The sequence below is a fragment of the Prionailurus bengalensis genome, chromosome E2 (genome assembly GCF_016509475.1).
Source record: "Prionailurus bengalensis isolate Pbe53 chromosome E2, Fcat_Pben_1.1_paternal_pri, whole genome shotgun sequence".
Lineage (NCBI taxonomy): Eukaryota > Metazoa > Chordata > Mammalia > Carnivora > Felidae > Prionailurus > Prionailurus bengalensis.
The window spans coordinates 55,187,474-55,213,804 of NC_057352.1; the positions used below are offsets into that span (position 1 = coordinate 55,187,474).

At 45.8% G+C, this 26,331-nt stretch overlaps 1 protein-coding gene across 1 annotated transcript in view; it reads right to left on the bottom strand.

Annotated features, from left to right (window-relative positions):
• The window catches only part of PKD1L2 (polycystin 1 like 2), a 95,311-nt gene extending 76,107 nt beyond the window's left edge, over nt 1-19,204 (bottom strand). Inside the window, exons 1-5 of the mRNA XM_043599388.1 lie at nt 18,904-19,204; nt 16,690-16,854; nt 14,320-14,505; nt 10,035-10,145; nt 6,768-6,915 (exon numbers count right to left, since the gene is read on the bottom strand). Coding sequence (XP_043455323.1) covers nt 6,768-6,915; nt 10,035-10,145; nt 14,320-14,505; nt 16,690-16,854; nt 18,904-19,204 — 911 coding nt within the window. The remainder of the gene's footprint in view (nt 1-6,767; nt 6,916-10,034; nt 10,146-14,319; nt 14,506-16,689; nt 16,855-18,903) is intronic.
• Nucleotides 19,205-26,331: the final 7,127 nt, after the last annotated feature.

Below are 26,331 nucleotides of genomic sequence, written 5' to 3' on the forward strand. Positions count from 1 at the left end.
AAATGAATGGAAAGCCAGACATTCTAAGCAGAGAAACAGAAACTTTTTTTTAATGAAAATTTTAGAAATAAACAGTATCTGAAATAAAAAATTCACTGGATGCTTGCAATAGCAGAATAGTGATGACAGAAAAAAGTCAGTGAACTTGAGCGAAGAGCAAGAGAAAGTATCCAAGCTGAAGAAAAGATAAATTGACATCTTAATAAAACATTAAATTTTTAAAAATGAGTAGAGCATCAGCAACCTGTATGACAATATCAAAAAAGAAAGCAGTTGTGTCATGGGAGGACCAGTGAGAAGAGATAGATCGGTGTAGAAAAATACACTGAAGAAATAATGGGTGAAAACTTACCCAGTTTGGCAAAATACATACATGTAAAGATTCAAGAAACTCCATGGATCCCCCACAAAAGGGGAAAAGTTAAAGAAAACCATGCACACACATACAGTAATAAAACTGCTGAAAATCAAAGGTAAAGAAAAAAAAAATCTCAAAACAAGCCTGAAAAATGACACATTGCATATAAAGAAAACAGTGATGTGACTGTAGATTTCCCTTCAAAAGCATGGCAGTCAGAAGACAGTGACAACATCTTTAAATGTTGAAAGAAAAGAATTGTCAACACCTAATTCTATATCCAGCAAAAATGTCCTCCAGGAAGTGAAGCAAAATAAAGACGTTCTCAGGAATAAAGAAATCCTCTAAGAGAGTTTGTTGCCAAAAAGTCTATAAAAGAAGTGTTTAAGGGAGTCTTTCCAGCAGAAAAGAAATGATACCAGAGGGAAACTTTGAATTTCAAGGGTGAAGGAAGAGCACAAGTAATGGTAAACATTTTGGTAAATTCATAGACTGGTAACATTTTGGTAAATTCAGTCCCCTCGTAGGGCTCTGTGCTGACAGCTCAGAGCCTGGAGCCTGTTTTGGGTTCTGTGTCTCCCTCTCTCTGCCCCTCCCTGGCTTGTGCTTGCTCTCTCTCTCTCTCAAAAGTAAATAAACTAAAAAAAAAAAAAAAAAAAAAAAAAAAAAGATTTTCAATATATGTAAATGTCCTACATATGAGAACTATAATATAGAGGAGGGTGAGCAAAGGGACCTATATGCCAGTAAAGCTTCAACATTTTAATGAAGTAAAATATGAACTCCATATAGACTGTGTAAGGTTGGATATGTATATTGTAATCCATGAAGCAACTACTAAAAAAGTAATAAAAAGATCTATAACCAAAAAAGCTGATAGATATGTTAAAATGGAATGCTAAAAATATTCAAATAATCCAAAAGAAGGCAAGAGAGGAGAAGAACAGAGGGAAAATAAACAGAGGAGCAAACAGAAAACAAAATAGTGGACCTAAATCCAACTATATCAATAATTACATTACTTATAAATGATCTAAACACACCAATTGTTGTGCCAGATGGGATTAAAAAAAAAAAAGTCTCAACCATAGACTGTCTATAAGAAGTCCACTTTAAATATAATGATAAGGGGGCACCTGGGTGGCTCAGTCAGTTAAAGCAGCTGATTCTTGGTTCCAGCTCAGGTCATGATCTCATGGTTCATGGGATTGAGCCCTGCATTGGGCTCTGCACCGACAACACAAAGCCTGCTTGGGATTCTCTCTCTCCGATTCTCTCCCTCCCTCTCTCTCTCCCTGCTCATGTTCTCACCCTCACTCTCTCTCTCAAAATAAATAAATAAACTTAAAAAAAATTAATAAATATAATGACATGGATAGGTTAAAAGTAAAAGTGTAAAAGTTTCACCAGCAAACACTAATCAAAAGGACGCTGCAGTAGGCTCTACTAATAACAGACCACGTGGATTTCAGAACAAGAAAACACTAACTCTTTTCAGTCACGGGAAGGATGGTTTTGAATAGCAAAATCTGGGCTGTTTTTCAGGGATCTTGCTGGGAAAAGTGACTCATTCCATTCCTTGAGCTCTCCTGCCAACTGAAAGTGCTCAGGAACGAAAGGCAGAGAAACGGACTTTTCCTGATTTGTCTCCCAGTGATCTCACTGGATGCAGAAGACAGCAAAGTGCTTTTAGAAACTGCTGCCAACAAAGGGAAGATCTGCTCGGAGTACAAAGCAACGGAGGCAACAACCTAACATTTTTTGATGATCCTCCGAGCCAGCAGTGCCATTCCTGGGTGCAAACCCAACAGAAATGCAGCAAAGACATGCGCTCCAATGTTCACAGCCACATAGTTTGTAATCGTCCAAAGGGGAAACCACCCAAAAGGACTACCGGCCCTAGAAAGGAATAAGTAAAGCAAGGAATATCCATGTGATGGAATGTTCTACAGAAATGAGAACAAAGAAGTCACAGTTATACACAACAATATAGATACATCTCAAAAATGTACTGTTGAGAAGTCAGACACAAAAGAGAATACACTTTATGATTCCATTTTTAGAAGTTTCGAACGGGTCACACTGATCGACAGTGGTAGAAATGGGTAGACTTGGGGGCCCCGGGAGGACTCTTGGGAGACTGGTCATATTTTGTTTCTTGATCTGAGTACGAGTTACATGGGTGTAGACATTTCACTTTGTAGAAGTTAACTGAGTTGTATCTTTTTGTGCAGTTTTTTGTACATATTTATGCCTCAATAAAAAGTTTAAAACTTAGTCGAAGACACTGCCACTCACTGATTTGCACATGCTGCTTTGATCGTTTACATTAATGGGATGTGGCTTTTCTTTAAAAAGAAAGAAAATGGGGAAGAGAGCTCACATTTTTTATCTTTGCTCAGAATGTCCAATTGTTAAGAATACCAAGGTCTGTACCATTTTGTTAATGTCACTCACAAGTTGCTAGCCGGCTTGGTGGATAAAGCCACCTGACCAAATTGGGCAGTGTAGTAGAATGGAAAGGGTAGAAAGCCGGAAGTGAGGTCTCCAGAGCTCCGTCAGTCACCTGTGTAACCTAATGACTCAACCACTCTGAGTCTCAGCTCCCTTGTCCATACAGTGAGGTGAGAGCCATTCCTGGCTGGGTCGTTGTGAGGTTTAAAGGAGACCATGGCTGAGTAGGTACCTGGTATGTGATAGGCTCAAATATTGTGGGGTTTTGTGTGTGTATGTGTGTATAATAGGATGGCATTTATGCCACTTAGCCTCTTAAAAATAAAAGTAGTATATACTTCTGTAATATTAACATAATGGCAACAATTACCCATTTTTAAGAATCAACTCTGTGCCAATTGTTTTCTTCTTTGTAGTCCCATTTAGCCCTTAAAATTACCCAGTGACTATTAGTAACTCTTGCAACAGTATTAACAATCACAGATCATGTAGCCAAATGGCCTAAATATTCTTAAGTACCCTCTGTAGTGGATGTGAGTCACCCAGAGTCTGCACTTCAAGGCCGAGGTCTGCCCCTCCCCGGCACTCTGGTGTGTTAGTGGCCAAGGCCTCACAGATGAATCCATCTCCAGGAATTCCCCTTGGCCAAAGGGAGCAGCCTCCCCCCCCTCCTCCCCTGCAGGGTGCCTTCCTGCATCCCATGGCTGCTCTGTGCCAGAGCGCTGAGGTTCCACTCTCTTGCCTCAGTCCTGTCAGGTCCCGGCTCTAGAGTTCTCTGTGGGGATGGGAAGGGCCTGTGTTGCTAGTGCATCCCATTGTACCTTCTGCCCCTGCTCCATCATGGAACCCCCCTCCCCCGGGAAACCTTCTGTACCCCAAATCAGTTTCCTGGTGCCCAACCTACATGTTCTCCTAAAAACAATTTCTCCAAACTGGCTGGCATATCAAGGCTCTTTATCAGCAGGCTCCTTTTGAGTTTTCCAGCAGCATCTTTCATTTTCCCCCACATACCCTGAACTCCTGCTGTAACGCGCGAGGTGCTCGCAGTTACCTGAGGAGGCCAGGCCCCTTCACATCCCTGTTGTCCCTTTCTCTACCTCCATAGCTCCTGCCTGGTTCCCCAGAAAGACTTCAGTCCTTTATGAACATAACCTTCCACATAATTCCTCTGAGCTTCCCAACATCCTGTGTACATCTAGGCCCCTCTGAATTTTGTTCTGTCTTACGAAATACCGATTTCCAGGGAAGCGGCCCCTCCAGATTCAGCTACGTGTGGAGGCAGCTCTGAATAGACCCCAAAATGATGCCAATCCCCTGATCTGTCGGTAGGTGGCGCTGAGACACCCAACGCTGGACGAGGACAAATTTCACCTTCGCAAATTGGTCCAGGAGGCACACAATAAATTACAGAAACGTATAAAGTTTCCTACAACAAACAGTAAAGCAAAACAGCTTGACATTCAAATGAACACAATACATCGGGAGTGCAAGGCAAGAAGAATCTAAAGGAGAAATCCTTTGACTTTATTATGTTGTTTCTATTTCAGATCGGATTCCCCATTAGCTCATGTTGTTGGTCTGCAGTAGAGATGAAGTGGCCCATTTAGGTCTTAGCTTATCATGACTTAAGCAAAAGTAGGATGCCGTACAAACACATAAAAGCACAGCGACATTCACGCAAGGTATGTGAACTTAAAATTCATGCCATTTTTAATATTCTATCTAGATTGAGGGCTGAGGCTGCTATTGCTGATCAGGAAGCATCGGAAATGGATCTCCCAAAGTTAACCAAAATGACAGAAGAAGCTGAGTATTTTGGCCTCACCATCCAGAGTTGACTAATACTAGCATTTTGTCTCATTTGCTCCAATTTGTAGCTACTGTTTGTTTGTTTATTACTGGAATGTCTTTGTGTGACTAAAGGTCTTGGCAGGGCTACCGACAGTCGATTTTGACGAATGCCAAATGCAAGTTGTTTAAACTTTGGGGGCCGGACGATTGTATAGCTTAGCATTTGCTGTTTTTTCATTGCCATGGTAGCAAGCAGGAAGAAACCTGCACAATAAGGTCATGGGTATTTGTATCACTTTTGTAACATTTTGTAACATTTCCCCCAAAGCATCTTCACATGTAATTTCTCATTTTACTCCACGAAACAAGGCAGCCACCAATATTAATGCGACAGGGAAGGGAACGGAAACCCAAGACCAGAAATTGTCTCACACACGTTAGCAGCAGCTGGGATTAGAACCTTAGCTTCTGGACATGCCATTTTATATGGCGGCACAGCACAATGTCTGAGGTCTCAGAGGACTGTTGAGTGTGAAACTTTCCCTCACTGGGGCAGAATTGGGCCAGGGACAGGGCTGGCCCCTCTTGGCCCCACCCCAGCCAGGGCTTCCAGCAATGCTGAGCATGTGCAGGACTGGATTCAGAACCTCTAGCTCCCCACAGGGTAGAACTGCAGATGTTTAGGGTTAGGAAAGGGGCTTACGAGCCTCCATTATTTCCCTGGGGATTCATGTTGAACTGAAGACCCCTGTAAGAAGCCCCCAACCCACTGAGGATCTGGAAATTCTGGATCATTCTGGGGGCACCCAGCAGAGCAGAATGGAGCTTACCCCAGGCCCAGTAGGACTTGGAAATGTTATGAATTGAGTTCAGCTGCCATCAGGCCGGGGAGGTTCTGTTCTCCTAGAGGATGCAGAGTATAATGCCTTCATGCTGTGTAATCTGCCAGGGGCTTGAGGGCCTCAGCTTTTATGCCAGACAGTCCTGGCTTGTGTCACCATGTTGCCACTCACAAGCTGTGTGTCTTGGGCGCTGCCACTATACCTCTCTGAGCCTCAGCTGCTTTGTCCATGAAAACAAAATAACAGTTACCTAGCTCAACACTGTCCAATAGAAATACAGTGTGAACCACCCATGTGTATGTTCTAAGAGCCACATTGAATAAGTAATACATAAAATTAATTTTAATAATTTATTTTCTTTAACCCAATCTATCCAAAATACTTTCATTTCAACATGTAATCAATATTTAAAAATTAGTGAGGTACTTTACATCTTTTATGAGAGGTTGGTGAGGGGTGGATGAAATCTTCAAAATCCCACGTGTGTTTTAATTAACAGCATATCTTAATTAAGACCTGCCACATTTCAAGTACCCAATAGCTCATGTGGCAAGTGGCTGTTCTGCCGGATAGCATAGATCTAGCTGATAGGGTTTGTAGTGAGGATTAAATGAGATTATATGTGAAAGCTGCTTGGCTGGACTATTATGAATATTGCTACAATTATTGTTTGTTATTCTTGCCAACAGAAAACGTTCCCACATCCATGAGAGCATCTTTTTCACATCATTACCAACTCCTTGGACAGTGACCCAGGAGAGATTCTACACAGAGCGAACCCATAAGGACCCAGCTCTTCAAGACTGTTCACGTGGCCTCCATAGTGAGAAAACCTGTGCATGCCATTTCTGTACGTATGCCCCTTTGTACTGTGGCTCTGCCATTTCTTCCATCAACAGGTGGAGTCTGTTTCTCCACCTGTTGAGCCTGGGTGTGGCCATGGAACTTGCTTTGGCCAATGAGACATTAGAAAATGTGATACAAGTAGAGATTTTAAAAATGCTTGCACAGTAGGCCTTGTTCTCAGTTGCTGCTAGAAACCCTCTGCCACCATGCCAGTGAGGCTAGACTAGCCTGTTGGGTGATTATTATGCAATACATGCCCCTAGCCGACACTCAGCTGACCACCAGACATATACGTGAGGACTTCTGAGGCCATCCACCCCCAGCAAGGCTGGCCAGATAAGCAAAGCCACCTAGCTGACCCAAAGAACCATGAGGAATAATAAATATTATTGTAAGCTACTAAGTTTGGGGGTGTTTTGTTATGTGGCAGAAGCTGACTGATACATCCTGACTCAAGGCTCAGAGATTCCTCTTACCTGGGAGGGTAGTAGGGATCAAAAGTGTGGCCATCTCCTGTACTAATTATACACGAAAGGTTTCCAATGTAGGGAGAGAGGAGCCATGTCAGGGAGATGGTAACATTGTCAAAGATGAAACTCTCATTGGACACCATCAGCTGTAGGCCTGCAGATCATAAAGGAAAATGCTATATGCCATCACAAAGCAAAATTGCATGCTTCTGTTTAAAACATACTCTCTTCTATCCACCTGTCCTTTATCTTTAGGTGGGGCTTTTAAAATTTTTATAATTTTATTTTTACTTTTTTTAATGTTTATTTATTTTTGAAAAAGAGAGAGAGAGAGGCAGGGGAGGGGAGGGGCAGAGAAAGAGGGAGACACAGAAGCTGAAGCAGGCTCCAGGCTCTGAACAGTCAGTACAGAGCCCGACGTGGGGCTCAAACCCATAAACTATGAGATCATAACCTGAGCCAAAGTTGGACGCTTAAATGACTGAGCCACCCAGGCACCCCTGTTTTTACTTTTTAAAGTTCTTTTAAATTTTATCTTTCGTTCATAGGTAATACATGCCAAGGTACAGAATTTGAAATGTATAAAGGGTATAGAGTGAGAAAAAAGCCTCTCTCCCCTGTCATCCTGCAGTGTCCCCAGAGGCAATCATTGTTACCAGTATCCAGGGTCACCTTCCAGGGATACCTACACATTCTAAGCACATACATACTTTTCTGTTCTTACAAATGGTTCATGCTGTGTTCACTATTTGGCATCTTCCTTTTTTTTTTTTTTTTTCACCTAGTATATGTTGGAGATGGTTCTGTATGAACTCAGAAGTGCCTTGTTCTTTTTTTTTTTTTTTAATTTTTTAACGTTTATTTGTTTTTGAGAGAGGTAGAGAGACAGAGCGTGAGCAGGAAAAGGGCAGAGAGAGAGAGGGAGAGACAGAATCCGAAGCAGGTTCCAAGCTCTGAGCTGTCAGCACAGAGCCCCATGTGGGGCTCGAACCCACGAACTGTGAGATCATGACCTGAGCTGAAGTCACACACCCAACCAACTGAGCCACCCAGGTGCCCTTGCCTTGTTCTTTTTAATAGCTGCACAATGTACTCTAATTTATTTAACCAGGATTCTATTGATTGTCTAAAGGTATTTCATCATGTTTAAAAAGACAAAAAAGCCAAGCACCTTTAGGAGGATCTACTTGGCTAAGGTGTTCAAAGATTCATTGTAAGCCATTTCGTGCACATTACATTTTACAAAACCTGAGCTTTCAAAACTGTTATGGAGGACGGGGAGGGGCATAGAATTTGCTGAAGCTTCACACAGCCCCCGGCTAATTTGCGCAGCAGAATCTTTCAGCTTCTGAGCACAAATGAAGAAGGAAAAGATAGAAGAAGCTGAATGCACATCAAAAGGACTTTCCAGAGCTAGTCGGAAAGTCTTCGTGGTCCTGATTGATAGCTGCCTGAGGACACGCAGGCAACAGCGAGGCCTTTCTGGGCACTGTGGCGGGGGCGGGGGTGGGGGGGGGGTGGGGCACGGGGTGGGGGGACTACCGGATAGAATCTCTCCCTTTACAAGTCAGAAACACTGTGATTAGAGCACACCGGTTCACATGGGGGCAGGATATTTGAAATCAAAATTGGGGCAGAAAATTTGGTCCGGGGTCACCAGACCAATACACTCCCTGGCCTAAGTGATGCATTTGTCCAATGAAAGCCACACTGCGACTGGCAGATCTCCAAAGGGCACCCTTTGTCCATTAGCAAAACCACCAACCGGAAAGCACTGCCAAAACATGTGGCCTCTTCTTCCCAGAAAATAGAATGAAGACGTCCCTCTCCCTCTTACTCCACCCAGGCATCTCCAAGACACTAATGGCGCTGGTAAAACTTGTCCCCTTCTCTCTGTAGTACCCCCCCTTCTACACCCATGGACCCTGCTGTCCTGGATCGTCCCTGGGGACCCCAACATTCCCTGACTCGCTCTTCCCCTTCAGAGCTCCCTGCACCGTCAACTCATGTTCTTGGTGGAAAGTGTGTTGTGACTGATTCCCTGGACGGTGGCAGAACGTTGCCTTAGGGGGAAGCAGAGCTCTCATACATGGTTAGTAGGCGTGCAAATCAGCGCGGCCACTTTGGAGTGTAATTTAGCAGCATCTTTGAACATTCAAGCTGCACATACCCTGTGACCCAGCACTCCCTGTACTAGGGACCTCTCCTCTAAACAGAATCCGGCACATGTCAAGATATACGCACGAGAATGAGTGCTGCAGGGTGCACCTAACAACAGATAATCTGAAGCAGCCTAAATGTCCGTCAACAGGACACTGGTTCGATAAATTTTGACATGATCTTATGATGGGATACTATGCAGTCATTAAAAGAATAAGGTAGTGACTTGGAGAGATGTCCAGAATATATTATTAAGTAAAAAAAAAAAAAAATTGAGCTGTAAACTAATATATTCTAAATGATTATAACTTATGTATATACACTCATACACAGCCATGTCTGAAAACAGTTTAAAAAGCAGGGAAAAGGGGCACCCAGGTGGCCTAGTCAGTTAAACATCCAGCTCTTATCTCGGCTCAGGTCACGATCTCACGTTTCATGAGATCAAGTCCCATGTTGGGCTCTGTGCTGACAGCTTGGAGCCTGCTTGGTATTCTCTCTCTCCCCCCCACCTCTCTCTACCCCTTCCCCACTCATTCTCTCTCTTTGTCTCTCTCATAAATAAATAAACATTAAAAAAATAAAGAGCAGGGAAGAACTTACAGTAAACAATTAGCCGTGGTTTCCTTAGGAGGAGTAGGACTGGAGAATTGAAGGGAGGAATTCTTCTTTCTTGATTTATGACAGTTTTATAAATTGTGATTATACATGTTACTTTTAGATCTTTCAAGTTTTTAAAAGTTCATGTGTGATCTAAAATGCAGCCTACGGGCAGGGCAGGGCGGTGGCCCAGGTGGGTGTGGGGTCGGGGAGTGAGACATCTTTTGGCTTTCTTCTGTCAAGCAATGCTGGCCTTATCTGATGTGTTTGTTGGGCCACTCCAGGAAACTGAACTTCTGGCTTGATGGCTCATTTCTGCAACAGGAGCCTCAGACTCTTTACCCCAAGAGGCTAAGCCGGGTGGGGAGGTCAGGCTGCAGGGCACGAGTGGTGGGTGAGGAAGTCTTAGTACACAGATCGACGCCCAGGGGTGTCTTCTCCCAGTGCTCCAAGTGGGGCTGGACCTGGTGTGGAGATCGGGAATTCCCATGGCTAGGCAAGCTGGGGACTCACCTTCCTGGCACTCGTACTGCACCCACAGGTAGCTGCCCTGGGTGGGGCACGGGTCTCCGAAGTAGGTCCCATCTGCGGCCACCTGGCACACCTGCAGCCCCTGGCACTGGCCTGGGAAGTGCCGAATCCCAGAAGGAGCAGGAACAGCAGGAAGGACAGAAAGGGACAGGTTCAGACAGAGATGAATGGCCTCTCATTCATTCATTCACCCACCTTCCACCCCACAAATATCTGCTGGTGTCCACTGAAGACCAGGCAGGGGCCGAGGTCCTAGGGGGAGAGAGAAGTAGGATTCTTTCCCTCAAGCAGCTCAGGGGCCAGCACAGGGGTTCTCAAATCTTAGAATATGCCAGAATCTTCTGGAAGGCTCTGGAAGATAGAGATTTCCAGGTCCCACCCCCAGTGCTTCTGATTCAGTGGGTATAGATGTCAGCTTAAGAATTTCCTTAGAATTTCCAGGGGCACCTGGGTGGTTCAGTTGGTTAAACATCTGACTTCAGCTCAGGTCATGATCTCACAGTTAGTGAGTTCAAGCCCCAAATCGGTCTTACTGCTGTCAATATAGAGCCTGATTCAGATCCTCTGTCCCCCTTTCTCTGCCTGTCCCCTGCTGACTGACACACTCTATCTCTCTCTCTCTCTTTCCTTCCCTCACTCCCTCCCTCTCTCAAAAATGAGTAAACATTTATAAAAAACTGTTTACTTTTCGAACAAGCTCCCAAGTGATGTTGATGCTGCTGGCCCTGGCACCCCACTTTGAGAACCACTGGTCCAGTAGCATCCAGTCACATGGCCTGAAGTAGGAACTTTCATCCTGAGAACTGGCAAAGAGGGAAAAGATGAGGAATCCTGTCCAGGTGCCCACAGGAAGGAGAAGTGTGGAGAGCCCAGGCCAGAAACTTCAGGTCACCTGCCATCTCTCCCTCCTGCCCATGCAGATGAGTTACATGCCTACACAGAAGCCTGGGAGGAGCGACAGGTGGGTGAGGTGCCCCAGGATGTAGGAATGAGTTCCCACTTCCTGCTGGCTGTCAGCTGGATCCGCCCTTAGCTCTTAGAGGCCATTTTCCAGTCCTTGCGCGTGGCCCTCCATTGTTATCTCAGAGCCAGCAGTAGGGTATCAGACCTGTCTCACACTTAAACTCCGATTTCTCCATTGGCCACATCTCTTTTCTGCCTTTCCCCAGAGAAGGTTCTTTGCTTTTAACGGATCATGTGGTTAAATTGTGCCCACTTGGATAATCCAGATTAGGAACTACATCTGCAAAGCCCCTTTGCCATGCAAATTAACACATTCACAGGCAAGGTATCTCATCACACCCAGAGCCCCAGGGATTAGGATGGCAAATCTTGGGGGCCATACTTCTGCCTTCCCCAGACAGGAAGACATAAGAGGGCAGAGGGCTTTTTATCCTGTGTTTTCATCCTCTCTCTGACTGCAGCTCCCTCTGAATAGGCCCTCCCTCATGGACCTCGCTCCCACAGGGCAGCCTCCACCATGATTCTAGCACTTGTGGGATGGCCCTCACTTCTGGTTTTGGTGAGACCATCCACTCAGGTTGTCCCTCTGGCCCTTAGGGGTAGTGGTGACTTTCCGTGGCTGTTTGTGTCAGGGTGGTATCATTATCCCCTGTTTGACTTCTCAGCACTTCCATGACTGGGCAACCAGCTCCCTGCATTAAATTCCCTCTGTTGAAAGACCTAACATGATTTCTGTTTTCCTAACGGGACTCGGCTTGATATACCCCTCAGAGTTCTTTGCCCCTACTATGTGCATCCACAGCCGTATACTTCACTGTCCAAGAGAATGGGAGCATTTTGTTTTGTTTTTGTTCACTGCTGTATCTCCAGCACACAGAACAGTACCCAGCACCTAGCAGGTACAAAATGAGTTTTGCGTGAGTAAATCCAAATCACCTTTGCTCTCTTCTGTTATGGCATGGAACACAGTGCTAGGCCATTGCTTGTATTCATTATCTGTCTCCCCATTAGACTGCAAGCTCTTTGAAAAACAAACTGTTTGATTCATCCCTTTATCCACAGAGCCTAGGATAGAGCATGGCATGAGATTGGGCTGAACGAATGTTTACTGACCAACTGGCTGACTGAATGAGTGAGCCTGCTACTTACATACAAACGGATCCCCCCAGACCCTGCCCACATCTGTTCCTCTGACCTCTCCCAAGAGGATGCAGGGTTCCCCTCCAATTGCTCTCTGGGGTGGGGCTGCAAGGTTTGGAAACTTGCATCTGGGCCTTTGGGGAAATAGACCACTCAGCCCCCTCCACGCCTCCATGAGGGAGGCACACCTGTCAGCCCATCCAGCCCAGGCCTTTCCCGCTCAGAGGGGCCACAGCCTCAGGAAGGCCAGAGCAACAAGGAGAATGAATGGGAGTCACATGGCTGATGTCAGTATTTCCTTCCCCCACACCTGCCCGGGGGGGCCAGGGACAATGCGGGCCAGATGTGGTGGGGAGAACAGTATTTCCTTCCCCCACACCTGCTCCCAGGGGACCAGGGACAGTGCAGGCCAGACATAGGGGGAGAAGAGCAAGTCGCTCTCCAGGCAGAGGGAGCATCTTCCCCAAGTCGGGGATGAGGCCGCTTGGCAGGTTCTGAGAATACAGGGCATTCCTCCTGGAATCTTCACAGGGCCTTTGGGTGGAGGCAGAGGCCCTCAGGGAATTGCCGAGAGACATATGTGGGGAGACTCAGCCTGAGGCCCCAGAGCTCCCAGCTTGGGCACAGACTATTGTGTCCTCACTTGGCCAAGAAAGCAACAGACTGTCTGCCTTCCTGGGACCTGCAGGCCCAACACTAATAACCACAGCAGAGAGGAGGGGAATCCCTACGTCCTGGACAATAAAGGTTTCTAAGACCTTTGTGTCCCCCAGGAGGGTGCAGGGAGCCCCTGTAATTTCTGAAACTGAGCCCTTGTCACCAGGCAAATGCAGCTCGCAGGCAGATTTAATGTGATTTAGAGAAACAAGGCTATAGAGAAACTCTCCCACATGGACAAGAGTTGCCACCACGATCGTGTGTTTCAGCATTATTCACAATAGCCAGGGATTAGGACACAACCCATTCAACTCTCAACAGAGAAAGAGATGAATTATGGTGTAGTTATACAATAGATGAAACGAACTGGTATGTGTATCACAGCGGATAATACAAAATTCAAAGTCACGTCATTTGTGTAATGAGGAGACGTTAAATATATGGAATAATGTCATCAGGATTTAGCAACAATGGGTAGGAGGTCTATGGGAATTCACCAAAATATTTTTTTAAGTTTATTTATTTTGAGAGAGAGCGCGAGAGCACATGTACACACACACGCACATACACACACACACACGTATGTGTGAGTGGGGGAGGGGCAGAGAGAAAGAATGTCAGTCAGGCTTCTCAGGGTCTGCCCAGAGCCTAATGCAGGGCTCAAACCCATGAACCGTGAGATCATGTCCTGAGCTGAAACCAAGAGTAGGGTGCTCAACTAACTGAGCTACCCCGGTACCCCAAAATGCTTTTATTGTCTATATGTTTGGAGTATTTAGATATTTTTAAAAATTAAATAAGAAAAAGAAAGCGGGACACCTGGGTAGCTCAGTCAGTTCAACATCTGATTCTTGATTTCCACTCAGGTCATGATCTCATGATTCATGAGTTTGAGCCTCAAGTCAGACTCTGCCTTGACAATACAGAGCCTGCTGAGGATTCTCTGTCTCCCTCTCTCTCTGCTCATTCGTACACATTCTGTCTCTCTCAAAAATAAATAAACAATTTTTTTTTTAAAGAAAGAAGGTGGGGTGCCTGGGGTCTCAGGTGGTTAAGCATCCAACTTTGACTCAGGTCATGATGGTTTTTAAGTTTGAGCCCCATATAGGACTCTCTGCTGCCAGTGCAGAGCCTGCTTTGGATCCTCTGTTCACCTCTCTCTCCCCCTCCCCAGCTCATTCTCTCTCTCTCTCTCTCTCTCTCTCTCTCAAAAATAAAATAAACATTAAAAAAAAAAAAGCAAGCAAGCAATGTTTCTTGCGACCGAGTGGAGTGGGGAGCAGAATGCCCCCCTGGCCTGCAGGGGAGGGTGTGGCATTGGGTGAGGAGGCGAGCCCTGGCCCCCTTGCTTCCCTGCAGGGTGCTGTGGGCAGAGACGGCCCCATTTTCCTAATGTTGGAGGCCCAAGGTCAGATGTGAAGATTTTTCAAGCCTTCCAAAACCTTTGCTAGGCATGGGGCACCATGAGCTGCCTTGCCCCACAGCCAGAGCTGTCCTTGGGGCCTACCTGCCACTTCGTCCTTGACGCTGAGCCAGCCGCATCCCTCCTCCAGGTCTGAGGGCCGCGCAGCATCCTGGATGCAGTAATGGGGAGTTTGGCGCCCGTAGAAGGCATCCTGGATCTGGATGACCTCCCCTGAGCCACAGTGCATGGTGGCATTGAGGCCGTCACAAGCCAGACTCTGGCCAACGCCTGTGACAAAGGGAAGGCGACACTTAGGGGGGATCATGGTCACGGTTGGGCAAGTGCCTGGTTGACGGGGAGGGGAAGGGTGTCGGGGGTGAGGGCTGAGGTGGAGGGACCCGGCAGGAGTGAGAAATAGACGGGGGCGGGCGTGGGAGTGGCTCTGGAGCCAGACTGCCTGGGCTCAGGTGCCACCAGCCACACACTGGCTGTGTGCTCTGCAAATGCCTTAGCTTCTCTGTGCCCCTCAGCACAGGGGAGTGTCCGTACTACACCCCCACAGGGTCTTTAAGAGGATTACGTGAATTTATACATGCAGAGTAAGAGCTGTAAGTGGCAACTTGAGTCTTTTCTGAAAACAATGCCTGGTTCGTCACAGATGCTAAACAAGCACCTGTTGAATGAATGAGTGACTTGAGTGCATCTTCCTACCAATCCTAGAAGCTGGGCGACTATCCTCCCCGGGAGGAACATCAGGCTCAGGGGGGCCGCTGTGCTGAGACACCTTCCCCCACCCCACCGCCTCCAGCCCGGCTTCTGGCATGTGGTCTACATTCAGTGAATGTTTGTTGGAAAACAATGACTTGGCTCAGGTGAGCACAGCCAGAAAGGAAACTCTGGATCCAAACTCCGGCCCATCTGCCTGGTGGGAACACCACAGGGTAGAGGATGAGACCAAAAATCTGTGTTAGTTTCCTACAGCTGCTCTCTGTACAAATTACCACCAAATTCATGGCTGAAAACAGTACAAATCTATCATCCTCTGGTTATAAAGGTCACAAGTCCAAAATGGGTCTTCCTGGGCTAGTATCAAGGTGTGGACTTGATTTCTTCTGCCTGCTCCCGAGCCTTTTCCAGAGGAGCTACAGTTGTTGGACTGTGACCCCTTCTTCCATTTCCAAAGCCGGCAGCAGCCAGCATCTGCCAGTCTCTCTCTGACCACAGGCAAACCTGGGTTCAGGTCTTACCATGGTCACTTCCCAGCTGTGTGGTCTTGGGCAAGGAGCTTACCCTTTCTGAGCCCCACTGTTCTTAGCTTTATCATAGGCCTCACCTCAAACCAGCAGAGGTGCTTCTATTATGAATAAAAGCACGCGAGTCTGTTCCTGGAAGTGCTGCTTGGTGCGTGTTAGCTGTTCAAGATGTGACCTTGTACCAGTGGCTCCAAGGCCCTGGGGCTGACAGATTCTGAGACAGGCTCTTGAGTTGGGGTGCACAAGGGGGCGAGGCACTGGGGAGCTGTGATAAAAAGAGGGGGAAGTTGTATGACCCATAGGTCCCTGAAGCTCCAAGTTTCCAAAATCGGCCAGGCTGGAGAAGTGAACGCTACATGGCACCTGTTTAAAACCAGACGGGGGAAAGGAGGCAGGGGGTCTGTAAGTGCCCAAATCCAGAATGGGCCCCAGGAGCTGGGGTTCTTCACTGAGGGGCTTGGGGATAGGGAAGGGGCTGAGCCCAGGAAGCCTGGAAGCTTCCCTTAAGCCTGGCTTGAAAGTCAGGGGAACATGGGGTAGCTCAGTTCCAAGACCAGGCCCCTATGCCAGGGTCCCTGAATGGCAGGCAGGACCCATCGTGGGGCCATGGGTCACTCATGCCGGGGCTCTTACACGGAGTCCCCAGGGAGGAGTTCCCAGGGCACAAAGGGGGTCAACCATGGACAGCATCTGGAAAGGACACAAGAACGGAGTGCGGGGACGTTCAGGAGTCAGGGAGGGTGAGCACCGGAGGCTCAGACCCGGCCGGCCAGGGCGGTAGGCGTCAAGGGTGAGTGAGACCAACCTCCTGGGATCATGTCTCCTTTTAGGAAGACTGGAAAGGAGAGTAAGTAGGGCTGGGTATTTGCCCCCAGATGCAGGTGTCTGAGAGGAAAAGAGGGATGCAGGGGAGGCTGGTAGGTAAGTGGACAGGGAGTCGGGGTTGGGAGCTGGGGAGATGAAACAAACACAGACACAGAGACAGACGGGCATTTAAGGAGACGTGGAGACAGAGAGACCCAGAGACACCTGGAAAGAGAGAGAAACAGAGACACATGGAGGGGCACAAACACAGACACAGAGACAGGCGGTCATTTAAGGAGACGTGGAGACAGAGAGAGAGAGACCCACGGACACCTGGAAAGAAATAGAAACAGAGACACATAGAGGGGCACAGAGAGACAGAAGGAGGGAGACCCCACAACAGAGGCCAGCTCACCAAACTCGCAGATGAAGGCAGACGGCTGAGTGCAGTTGTCTGAGGCCACCCACCCAAAGGAAGCGTCTCTCCCGATGTAACCACAGGCGTCGGGGGCAAGAGAGGCCTGCCCTCCACGCCAGTGGCTGTAGCTCACGTTTGAGGTGTCCAGCCAGGTCCCCAGCCCTGGGATGGGAACACAAGCACCAGGACTTACAAACGCTCCTCCAACCCTTTTTAAGCACAGGGCTTGCCTCAGCTCAGCTCCTGGTGCTGCAGGAGGTGCCCGGTTAAGACCGACAGGCTGACGGCCTCTCTTTCCTGTGCCAACGAAGGGGCATTGCTAGCTGTTACCTTTCAACACCCAGATGTAAGAATTCAACCTAGAAACCGGGGTGCCAAGTCAGGGAGCCCAGACAAAATAGTTTCATTAAGGACATGATGCTTCTAGCTCTGTCTTACCATCACCTAGAAAAGAACACAGAAGTGTGCCTCGGGACGTTCGAAGGTGTTCCTGAGAGCAGCAGGGGCCCATGTCAAATATATTTGGGCACACTCACTTAAAATGGAAATTTTCCTTATGTCCAGAACTCCTCAGCCCCATGAACACACTGATGTGACTCTTGAAGAAGTGTGTGTGTGTTTGTGTTTGTGTGTGTGTGTGTGTGTGTGTGTGTGTGTGTAATACAAAGGCATTTCAAGGACACTCGAAATCTAGAAAACGCTAAAAGTCAAATATTTAAAGACTCAAAAGTGTATTTATTCATTTTTTAAAATACATATGAATGGTTAAAACATTTTTAGAGTGAAAAGGGGCATAAAATGAAAACATCACCCCCCTCCCAACCTATGGGTTACTCCCATTACTCTTAGGTGTCTTGTGAATTGTTCCAGACTGAGTTTTATCCCTATCTCAGCATCTATGAGTGCCTGAAATCTACACAAATGCCATCATACTCCACATGACACTCTGCTTCTTCTTCAATAACATTAAATATTGGGGGTTGTTACATGTCAGCCTACACAGATCTGCCTCATTTTATGTAAATGAGCCATGTGGTATCCCTTGGTGATTTCAAATAGACACAACTCCTTTAAATGTTTAGGAAGTGATGTTCAATATACAGAAATCCACAATTGCTACATCTACAAATCAAGAAACTATTCAATAGATATTGCCTGAAAATGAATTTTAGAATTCAAATCCAGTGGCTATGAGTTTCCTAAAATGAGCGTTCCCAACTGCTCTCTCAGCCGTTCTATCCACTCTGGTATTAAGTGCTTAGCCCAGACCAAGTTACGCATTTCTGAAACCCAGTGGCTTCAACAGGACAATGTGATGTGGCAGGCTGCTGACTCAAGAGAGTCCTCTCGCAGTGTTCTCTTGAGCCAACCATTTTCTCCCCCTGGACTTCATTTTCCCATCCATAAAATACGAGTAGCAATGTATACCTCGCGGGACAGGTGCAAAAATTGAATACAAATGTTCATTTGTCCATTCTCTGCTATGTACAGGCACTGGGAAAAGAAAAGTGGCCAGAATGTGGTTCTTTCCCTCGAGGAGTTCACTGTCTAGGAAGGAAGACAGACACCTAAAAACTTGAAGTCATGCCAAAAATACCCTCACAGAGGTGTGGACAAGCCCTGCAGGTGCATAGAAGACTCAGCAGACCGTGCTGGGGTTGGAGGAAGTTGCCCTCACAGAGTCAAAGGTAAGTAAGTGTTTCTAGGAGGACCATTAAAACGAGACCATCGAATGTGAATGGGGGGTGGTGCCAAGCTCTTAACCTGCTTTACTCTCATAAGAAATGGGGAAAGCCACATGGAGGTGCTTTGAAAATAGCTTAGTAATTATTTCTGAGACTCCGTTGCCTCATCTGTAAAAGAGAAGCAACAATATCATCTCACTGGTTATTGTAGGGATTCGAGGTGATAACAGGCAAGCAGTACTAAGGATAGTGCTGGGCACTATTCTAGCAAGAACTGAAGAAGCCATAGCTAATATTATTATTAGACACATTCAAACAAATGAACATTTCCAGAGTGTCCTCTATGTGTCAGATTCCGTGCTAGATACTGTACATGAATCATTTCATTTGATCCACAAAAGAGGAGGGTGTCCTTACCATGAGAAGTAGGATATACTACATTGTTCCATGCGGTTCCGGATTAATAAGCAATGGTGAGAATTGCGGCCACCAGCTTCCTGTGAAATACAGCTTCCACAGCACCTACCTTCTGTGGTTCCATTCCGAGCCAAGTTTCCTACAAGTCCAATCCACCATTCCCTGTCCTGGGAGATATGCTTCTGCAGAAACTTCTGGGTGTCCTCATCACGAATAAAGACCAAATGGCCCCCTTGCCCCTCGCACCAGCTCTGGGCACCATAGAAGGTGTGGCTGAGAGGCACAAATTCATAGCAAGAGTCTTTGAAAGCCACTCGGCTCTTTGAGCAAAAGCTCCCGTCTTCTGGCTTAGCGATTGCAGCCCTAAACCTCAGAGCAAGCCCCAAGAGGAGCAAGCCCACTGCATTCATCCTTGAATCACCACTGGAGCATCTGGATGGAGCTGGTGCTCAGGTCCTTCTTATGCTTGTGGCTCACAGCTGTCTGCCAGAGATCTTTCCTTCTCTCTTTGCATCCAATAATAGCTCCTACCTCTTATTTAAGAGACGAAAGGCTCAGGATGAATGTGTCTACATTTTTGCTTTCCCCAGCTCTTTGTTCAATGCCTGTGCCAAATCCAATTAATTTCCAAAACAGTCTTCAAGAGAAACATAAAGCCGCTATCTCACCTGTCTGCTTGTCATTCGATCAACTGTTAGCTTCTGATAAAAATTCCTTGCTATTGGTTTGATGTTATTACCCTAGAGGGCCACATGTCTCACGAGAAGCCATCAGCATGTGAGAAGTATGTGATAAAAGAAAAATGGCAGGAAAGTGGGAGTGATGAGATGGTCAAGGAACCAAGTAGCACTCATCCGCAATCCTATTGTCCAGAGCGACAGCTGTGCCCACATGATAATCACATTCTCCCCAACGTGGCTTAAATCCTAATGAATATGTCTCCCCTTCTCTGGTTCATCACATTACCACTCGTGCCTGTTGGAGAATACAGATTTCCTACAAAATTGTTTTAGTATCATCATGAAAATAAGCTTTTAAAACCTCAGACCTGCCCATCCTCACCCACTGCCTTAAACCCTCTAGTGGGTGTCCGCGGTCTATGGATCGAGTTCAAGCTTCTCAGCTTTGTATACAAGGCTCTGTATGAATTGGCCAGTGACCATATATCCAAACACACTCCCCAAATGTGGGGAAACAGACTCACTCGTTGCATGGGAGTGTAAATTGGTACAACCTCCATTATAGGCAGTTTGGCGATATCTATAAAAATTTTATCTATTATTTTTTCATATTTTTGAAACTAATCTCTATAGCCACTGTGGGGCTCTAACTTAAAACCCTGAAATCAAGAGTCACATGCATTACTGATTGAGGCAGCCAGGCATCCCAATATCTCTCAAAATTTTAAAAGCACAAGCTCTATAATGTAGCAGTTCAACTTCTAGGAATTTTACCTACAAATAAATTCATACATGAACAAAATCTCATACATATAAAGTTATTTATTGCAGAATTTTATAAGAAGGAAAAATTGGAAGCAACCTAAATGTCCATTGATAGGAAAGTGGTCAACAAAATGTGGTACGTCCTCCATATACCCACATACAAAAAATGATCAAATTGTTTATATACAAATTTAGGAGGATATCTAAGATTTTGGCTAATATTAAAAGCAAAGTATGAGACATTGTTGATGGTCCAATCCTATTTTTTTAATTTTAAAAATTTATTTCTTATTTTGAGAGAGAGAGAGAGAGAGCACGAGCGAGCTCTCTCGCATGTGTGTCAGTAGGGGGAGGAGCAGAGAGAGAGGACAGAGAGAATCCCAAGAAGGCTCCGTGATGTCAGCACAGAACCCAATGTGGGGCTCAATCCCACCAACCATGAGATCATGACCTGAGCCGGAATCAAGAGACGCTTAGTTGACTGAGCCCCCCAGGTGCCCCAATGGTCCACTCCTATTTACACAAAAACACCTATGAAGATTTGTTTGTATGTGTTGAATGTATCCCATAAAGGACTTATGAGAGCCTGGCAGTAGTGATTGCTTGGGTCAGGGGTTGGGGGAGCTAGGTGAGTGGGAGATAGAGGAAGGAGCAAGAATTTTGTTTCATCGGACACATTTTTTAAAATTTTTTTTCAATATATGAAGTTTATTGTCAGATTGGTTTCCATGCAACCCCCAGTGCTCATCCCAAAAGGTGCCCTCCTCAATGCCATCCTCCCACCCCCACTCCCCATCAACCCTCAGTTTGTTCTCAGTTTTTAAGGGTCTCTTATGCTTTGGCTCTCTCCCACTCTAACCTCTTTTTTTTTTTTTTTTTCCTTCCCCTCCCCCATGGGTTTCTGTTAAGTTTCTCAGGATCCACATAAGAGTGAAACCGTATGGTATCTGTCTTTCTCTGTATGGCTTATTTCACTTAGCATCACACTCTCCAGTTCCATCCATGTTTTTACAAAGGGCCATATTTCATTTTTTCTCATTGCCACGTAGTACTCCATTGTGTATATAAACCACAATTTTTTTATCCATTCATCAGTCGATGGACATTTAGGCTCTTTCCATCATTTGGCTATTGTTGAGAGTGCTGCTATAAACATTGGGGTACAAGTGCCCCTACGCATCAGTACTCCTGTATCCCTTGGGTAAATTCCTAATGGTGCTATTGCTGGGTCATCGGGTAGGTCTATTTTTAATTTTCTGAGGAACATCCACACTGTTTTCCAGAGTGTCATTGGCCACATTTTTAAACTTTTCTATCTTGTACCGTGTGGTGAATATCTTACCTGTTCAAAAATAATAAATTCTTTTTTTAAAAAAATCTCAGGCCAGGGTGCCTGGTGGCTCAGTTGATGGAGGATCTGACTCTTGATTTTGGCTCAGGTCATGATCCCAGGGTGGTGGGATTGAGCCTTGTGTTGGGCGCTCACTCTCTCGTGTGCGCACACCCTCTGCTCCTCTCCCCCCCTCCTACCTCTCTAAAATAAAAACTTTTTTTTTTTTAATCTCATGGGCCCATCATCCCCCATTAGGTCAAAGTCACACACAGCTCTTTCTAACTATCCTGGTTCACTGCTAGCAACCTTGCTTCATACCTCTGTGTGCCTGTGTTCTTCCCTCTGCCAGGAGCCCTTTTCTCTCAGTCCTGCCTTGTCCACCTTTGATACTCTGCTCAAAGGTCAGTTCCTTTGTGGATTTTGTAGAACTTGCCCCACATAATATGCCTCTCTTCTCTGAGTTTCCTTTTTCTTTTTTTGTTGATAAACACGTAAGACACGGTTCACATACCATACAATCCGCCCACTTAAAACTCCCAGGTCGGTGGTTTGTAGTATATCCACAAAGTTGTGCAACCTTCATCATGACCAATTTTAGAAAATTTTCATGGCCCCAAAAGGAAACCCTTCACCTGCTGGCATTCACTTCCAGCCCTGCCTCCTGCCAGCTCCTGACAACCACTAATCTCCTTCCTGGCTCTGTGGATTTGCCTACTCTGGATGCTTCATATAAACAGAATCACATAATATGTGGTCTTTGTGACTGACTCTGTTAGCGTAGTGTCTTCAAGGTTCATCCATCTTGTAGCACAGATCATTATTCCACTACTTCATCCCTCCCTTCCTTTTTTGGCACTCAACAAAAGTTTATAGAGTAACTGTTCAATGAAGAGTTTTCCATAACTAATATATTCCCCACCTTAGCTCCTTGTTTGCCGAGTAGTGTTTGAGGAATGTTTGTTATTCATGATAACTTTCAAAGTTAACTGAGTTTGACAAAATTGCTAAGTTCCATCAGTGGTGGGAAAAATTGTTTTAACTACTAACACCAGAGTTCCTCTTGGGAGCTCTTTCTCTTTGGGGGTATATCTATATAGGCCATTTGGGTTGGGACAGGGGAGATGCCAAGGGTATGGTTTATACTGTTAACAATAAAACACAATACTGGATGACGGGTCTGTCTAAGAAGTTAGTGATTTGAAACTGGAGAGGGACGTTTGCAATGTGGTGGGACTCTAGAACCTTCAAAACAGGTATTAGGCAAATAGTTTCTTGCAGCAGAGTGGCCAAAGACTATAGAGAACCACAGGTGTCTATTATCTGGCTTTAAATTATTCACCTGCTCTGACATAATTCATCTTTTTTCCCCCCTCCATTCCCTTCTCCCTCAGTCCTTGGCAAGCACTATATTCTGTCTGTATGGATTTACAAATTCTGGGCATTTCATATAAATAGAATTGTACAATATGTGGCCTTTTGTGTCTAGCTTCTTTCACTCAGTATAATGTTTTCAAGGGTCATCCACATTGGAGCATGCATTATTAGCTCTTTATTCCTTTTTATAGCTAAATAATGTCCCATGTATTGATACATTACGATTTGCTTAACCAATCATCCATTGATGGACATTTAGGTTGTTTTATTCTATGAGTTTCTTGCAGGAAAGGGATAATATCTCTTAATCTCTGTCCATCCCATGACCGGCACACAGTAGGACTCAATGAACATTTGCCAGCCTGGTCCCATATTCCACGTCCTTGTGTGTTGGGGGAGGTTGAGAGGCTATGACTGCTGGTTGACCCATGAACGGGACCCAGGCAATCGGAAGATCCTCACCCCTGCCCTGTCCTTGAAATGAGCATTCTGTTTGCCTTCCTGGCTCCCAGAAGCTGTCCCGAGGACACAGCCTTGAGATAGTGATGTGGTGTTGAAATCGTCTGGACAGTATATATGACTGAACCCAGTTAAAGCCCCCTATATAAATTTTTTAAGACTTGGCCAGCGAGTACAGAGATCTACTTGTCTCGTTGCACCCAAGACAAGGCTTGTGTGTTAAGTTCTCTTGCTTGTTAAACCTGCCACCTACCCATCTGGGGTGATCTGCTTTTTCTTCGGTCTCTCCCTGCTCTATGTGTCCAGAGGCCAGTTTTCAAACCAACACTGGGACTGACCCATGGCCCCTGTCGCTTTCTCCCAAAGCCCTTCCAAGCCCTCTGGAGTAGCCCTGCCAGACAGAGCCCAGGGTAGGACTCGATGTCATTGCTGAGTCACTGGTGGGAGCACAGAGAATACTGGTCTCTTATCTCTGGGGGCCAAGCTTCTAATGACTTCTATTAGAAAACTATGTGGAAGCCCTCATGCAGTGATAATGTATCTCCTGGGTAAAGGCTTAATTTATGTCCCTCATGGAACATGCTTGGAGACATTTGATAATGAATGCAAATGTGCAGGCTGAATTCTACTTTTGCTTTCTTTATGTTCTGATGAATTGCAGACTCCTGGGCACAGAATTCATCTTAGTGATGTCAGCTCCCAATGTGGCTTAAACTAATATGTGTACGTGATGAAAGGAAGCAGGACATGGCTGGACCCGTGCGAGCCTGTTTCCAGTGATCTGATCCAGCTGCCTAAGCCTCTAAACCCTGACTTTAGGGACCAGCAAATGAAAACAGAGAGCAAATTTGGTTTAAATGAGGCCTTGAGTCCATGAAAAGAACCATAAAGATGTTCACACCCTGTGGCTCAGTCACCCCAATCCTGGGAATGGATCTCTTTTAGTTTGGGTTCCTCCAGAAGCTAACTGAGCTAAGAATTCAAGAGAAACAGTTTGTTTGGGAAGCCCTGCAGGAAACAGGGGCAGGGGAGGGGGGGACTACATTGCTTTATATGAACTTATTTATTTATATGAATTTATTCATATAAATTCATTATTTATATGAATTTATTGGTCATAAATTGAATTGAATCTTTGTCCTCCATTCAACTAAAAAGACAACACGGCAAAAGAATTCTCATGATTCCCTCACCCCAAAGCATTTTCATTCTTTGCAGTGCCTTGAAATGCTTCTTGCTTTGGAGATAGATGTTTACCCAGACACAACCATAGTGTGCATGTAATTAGTTCGTATTACAGTTTCCCACTTAACTTTAGATGGTAGGCCTTTTCCATGATGTTAAAGGGCTTTGGGATTGGCATGGTGAGGGCTGGGCTTCCTTTCCCTGAATGGATATTTACTAAACCATTCCCACAGTGCTAGATACTTTGTGTGGTTTTTGTCATCTCTTTGTTATGTGTTCAGTTTTGCAATTCAGTCAACACTGCTGTGAACATCTTCTTGCACTTGCCATTTAGCCTGAGCGGACTTATCTCCTGAGGGTTGCAGCAGACATTGTCAAGGGCCCATCTTAACCACTCACACTTACCATGTAAGGCTTCTAAATACAAGCACCTGTAATTCCTTGCCTTTCCCTGCACATAAGAGACAGGATGGAAGTGCCTGGCAGTTTGTGCCTCTTGGGAGAAACTCTCACCCTTGATTGGCCAGGGTTGGTGGGTCCATCGCCCAGATGCCTCAAGATAACTCTAAAGAATGCTCACAGCATCTCACAGCCCAGTAGTCAGGCTGAGCTGCTGTTGGCCTTGATGTAACAGCCTTGATAATGCACTGTCAACATCTTCCCTCCCTGTTCCACTTCCCCATGCCCTTGCTGGCATTTCCTGGATTTGCCTCCCAAATAAACCACTGGCACTTGAATCCTTGTCTCGGGGTGTGCTTCTGGGAGAGCCCAACCTTAGACAGGTCTCTTCCCAAGACTGGGAGGCCTGGGCCCACAGGGCGCAAACATCTTCATGATTCTTGCTTATGGACTCAGTGCCTATTGAAACCAGATCAATTATCTTGGTGTTTTGTGTCGCTGATCCCCCTTGAAGACTCAGATGGCCAGATCAAATCCCGAGAAACACGCTCACACAGCTGAGCTGTATCTTGCATACTTCCCTGATTATTTCAGTTCTGTGCCTGGGGACCATCTCTGAGCAACTAATAATGACCTTAGTCGTTGGGATGGTGGGTGGTATTCTCTTGGTTTTGTAGACGTGTATGTAGATGGGTCCTCTGTGTTATTCTCAAATGCTAAGTTGTTGGTTTCTCCAGGGTGGCTGGTGACCTGGATCTTGAAAGATTAGCCAGGAAGAAAGGGCTGGGGGTGGAGGTAGGGGTGGGGAGAGCTGGTAGAAGGGGCATCTCAGGGAGGGGCCTTATAATACTAAATCCTTGTCAGTGCCCCCAGAACCAGCATAAACTACAGCCCCCAGCATTATCCCCCCTCCTGGGTCTGCCCTAGCCTGTCACACCAGTCTTGCACGTGCTGTTTCTTTACAAAAGTGCCTCTTCTTCTGCACTTGCCTGAACACCTGTATCCTCTTTTCAAGAATAGCTTCTCTGAAGCTGCCTCACCGTCTCCAGGAATTAAACGCTGTGTCTTCTGTGTTCTCATAGGAGTTTAATCTGCTTCCACATTAGTACTGTTTAGGAGTATTTAGCCTTAAAAAAAAAGAGAGAGAGAGAGCAAGAGAGAATGAGAGAGAAACTATGAGAACCTAGCTGTAAAATTAAGTCCATTGATAGCCTTTTAAATTTCTATTTTTATTTCCTTAAGGTTTATTTATTTATTTATTTATTTAATTTATTTAGAGAGAGAGAGAACACGAGCTTGGAACAGGGGGAGAGGGAGAATTCCAAGCAAGCTTCACGCTGTC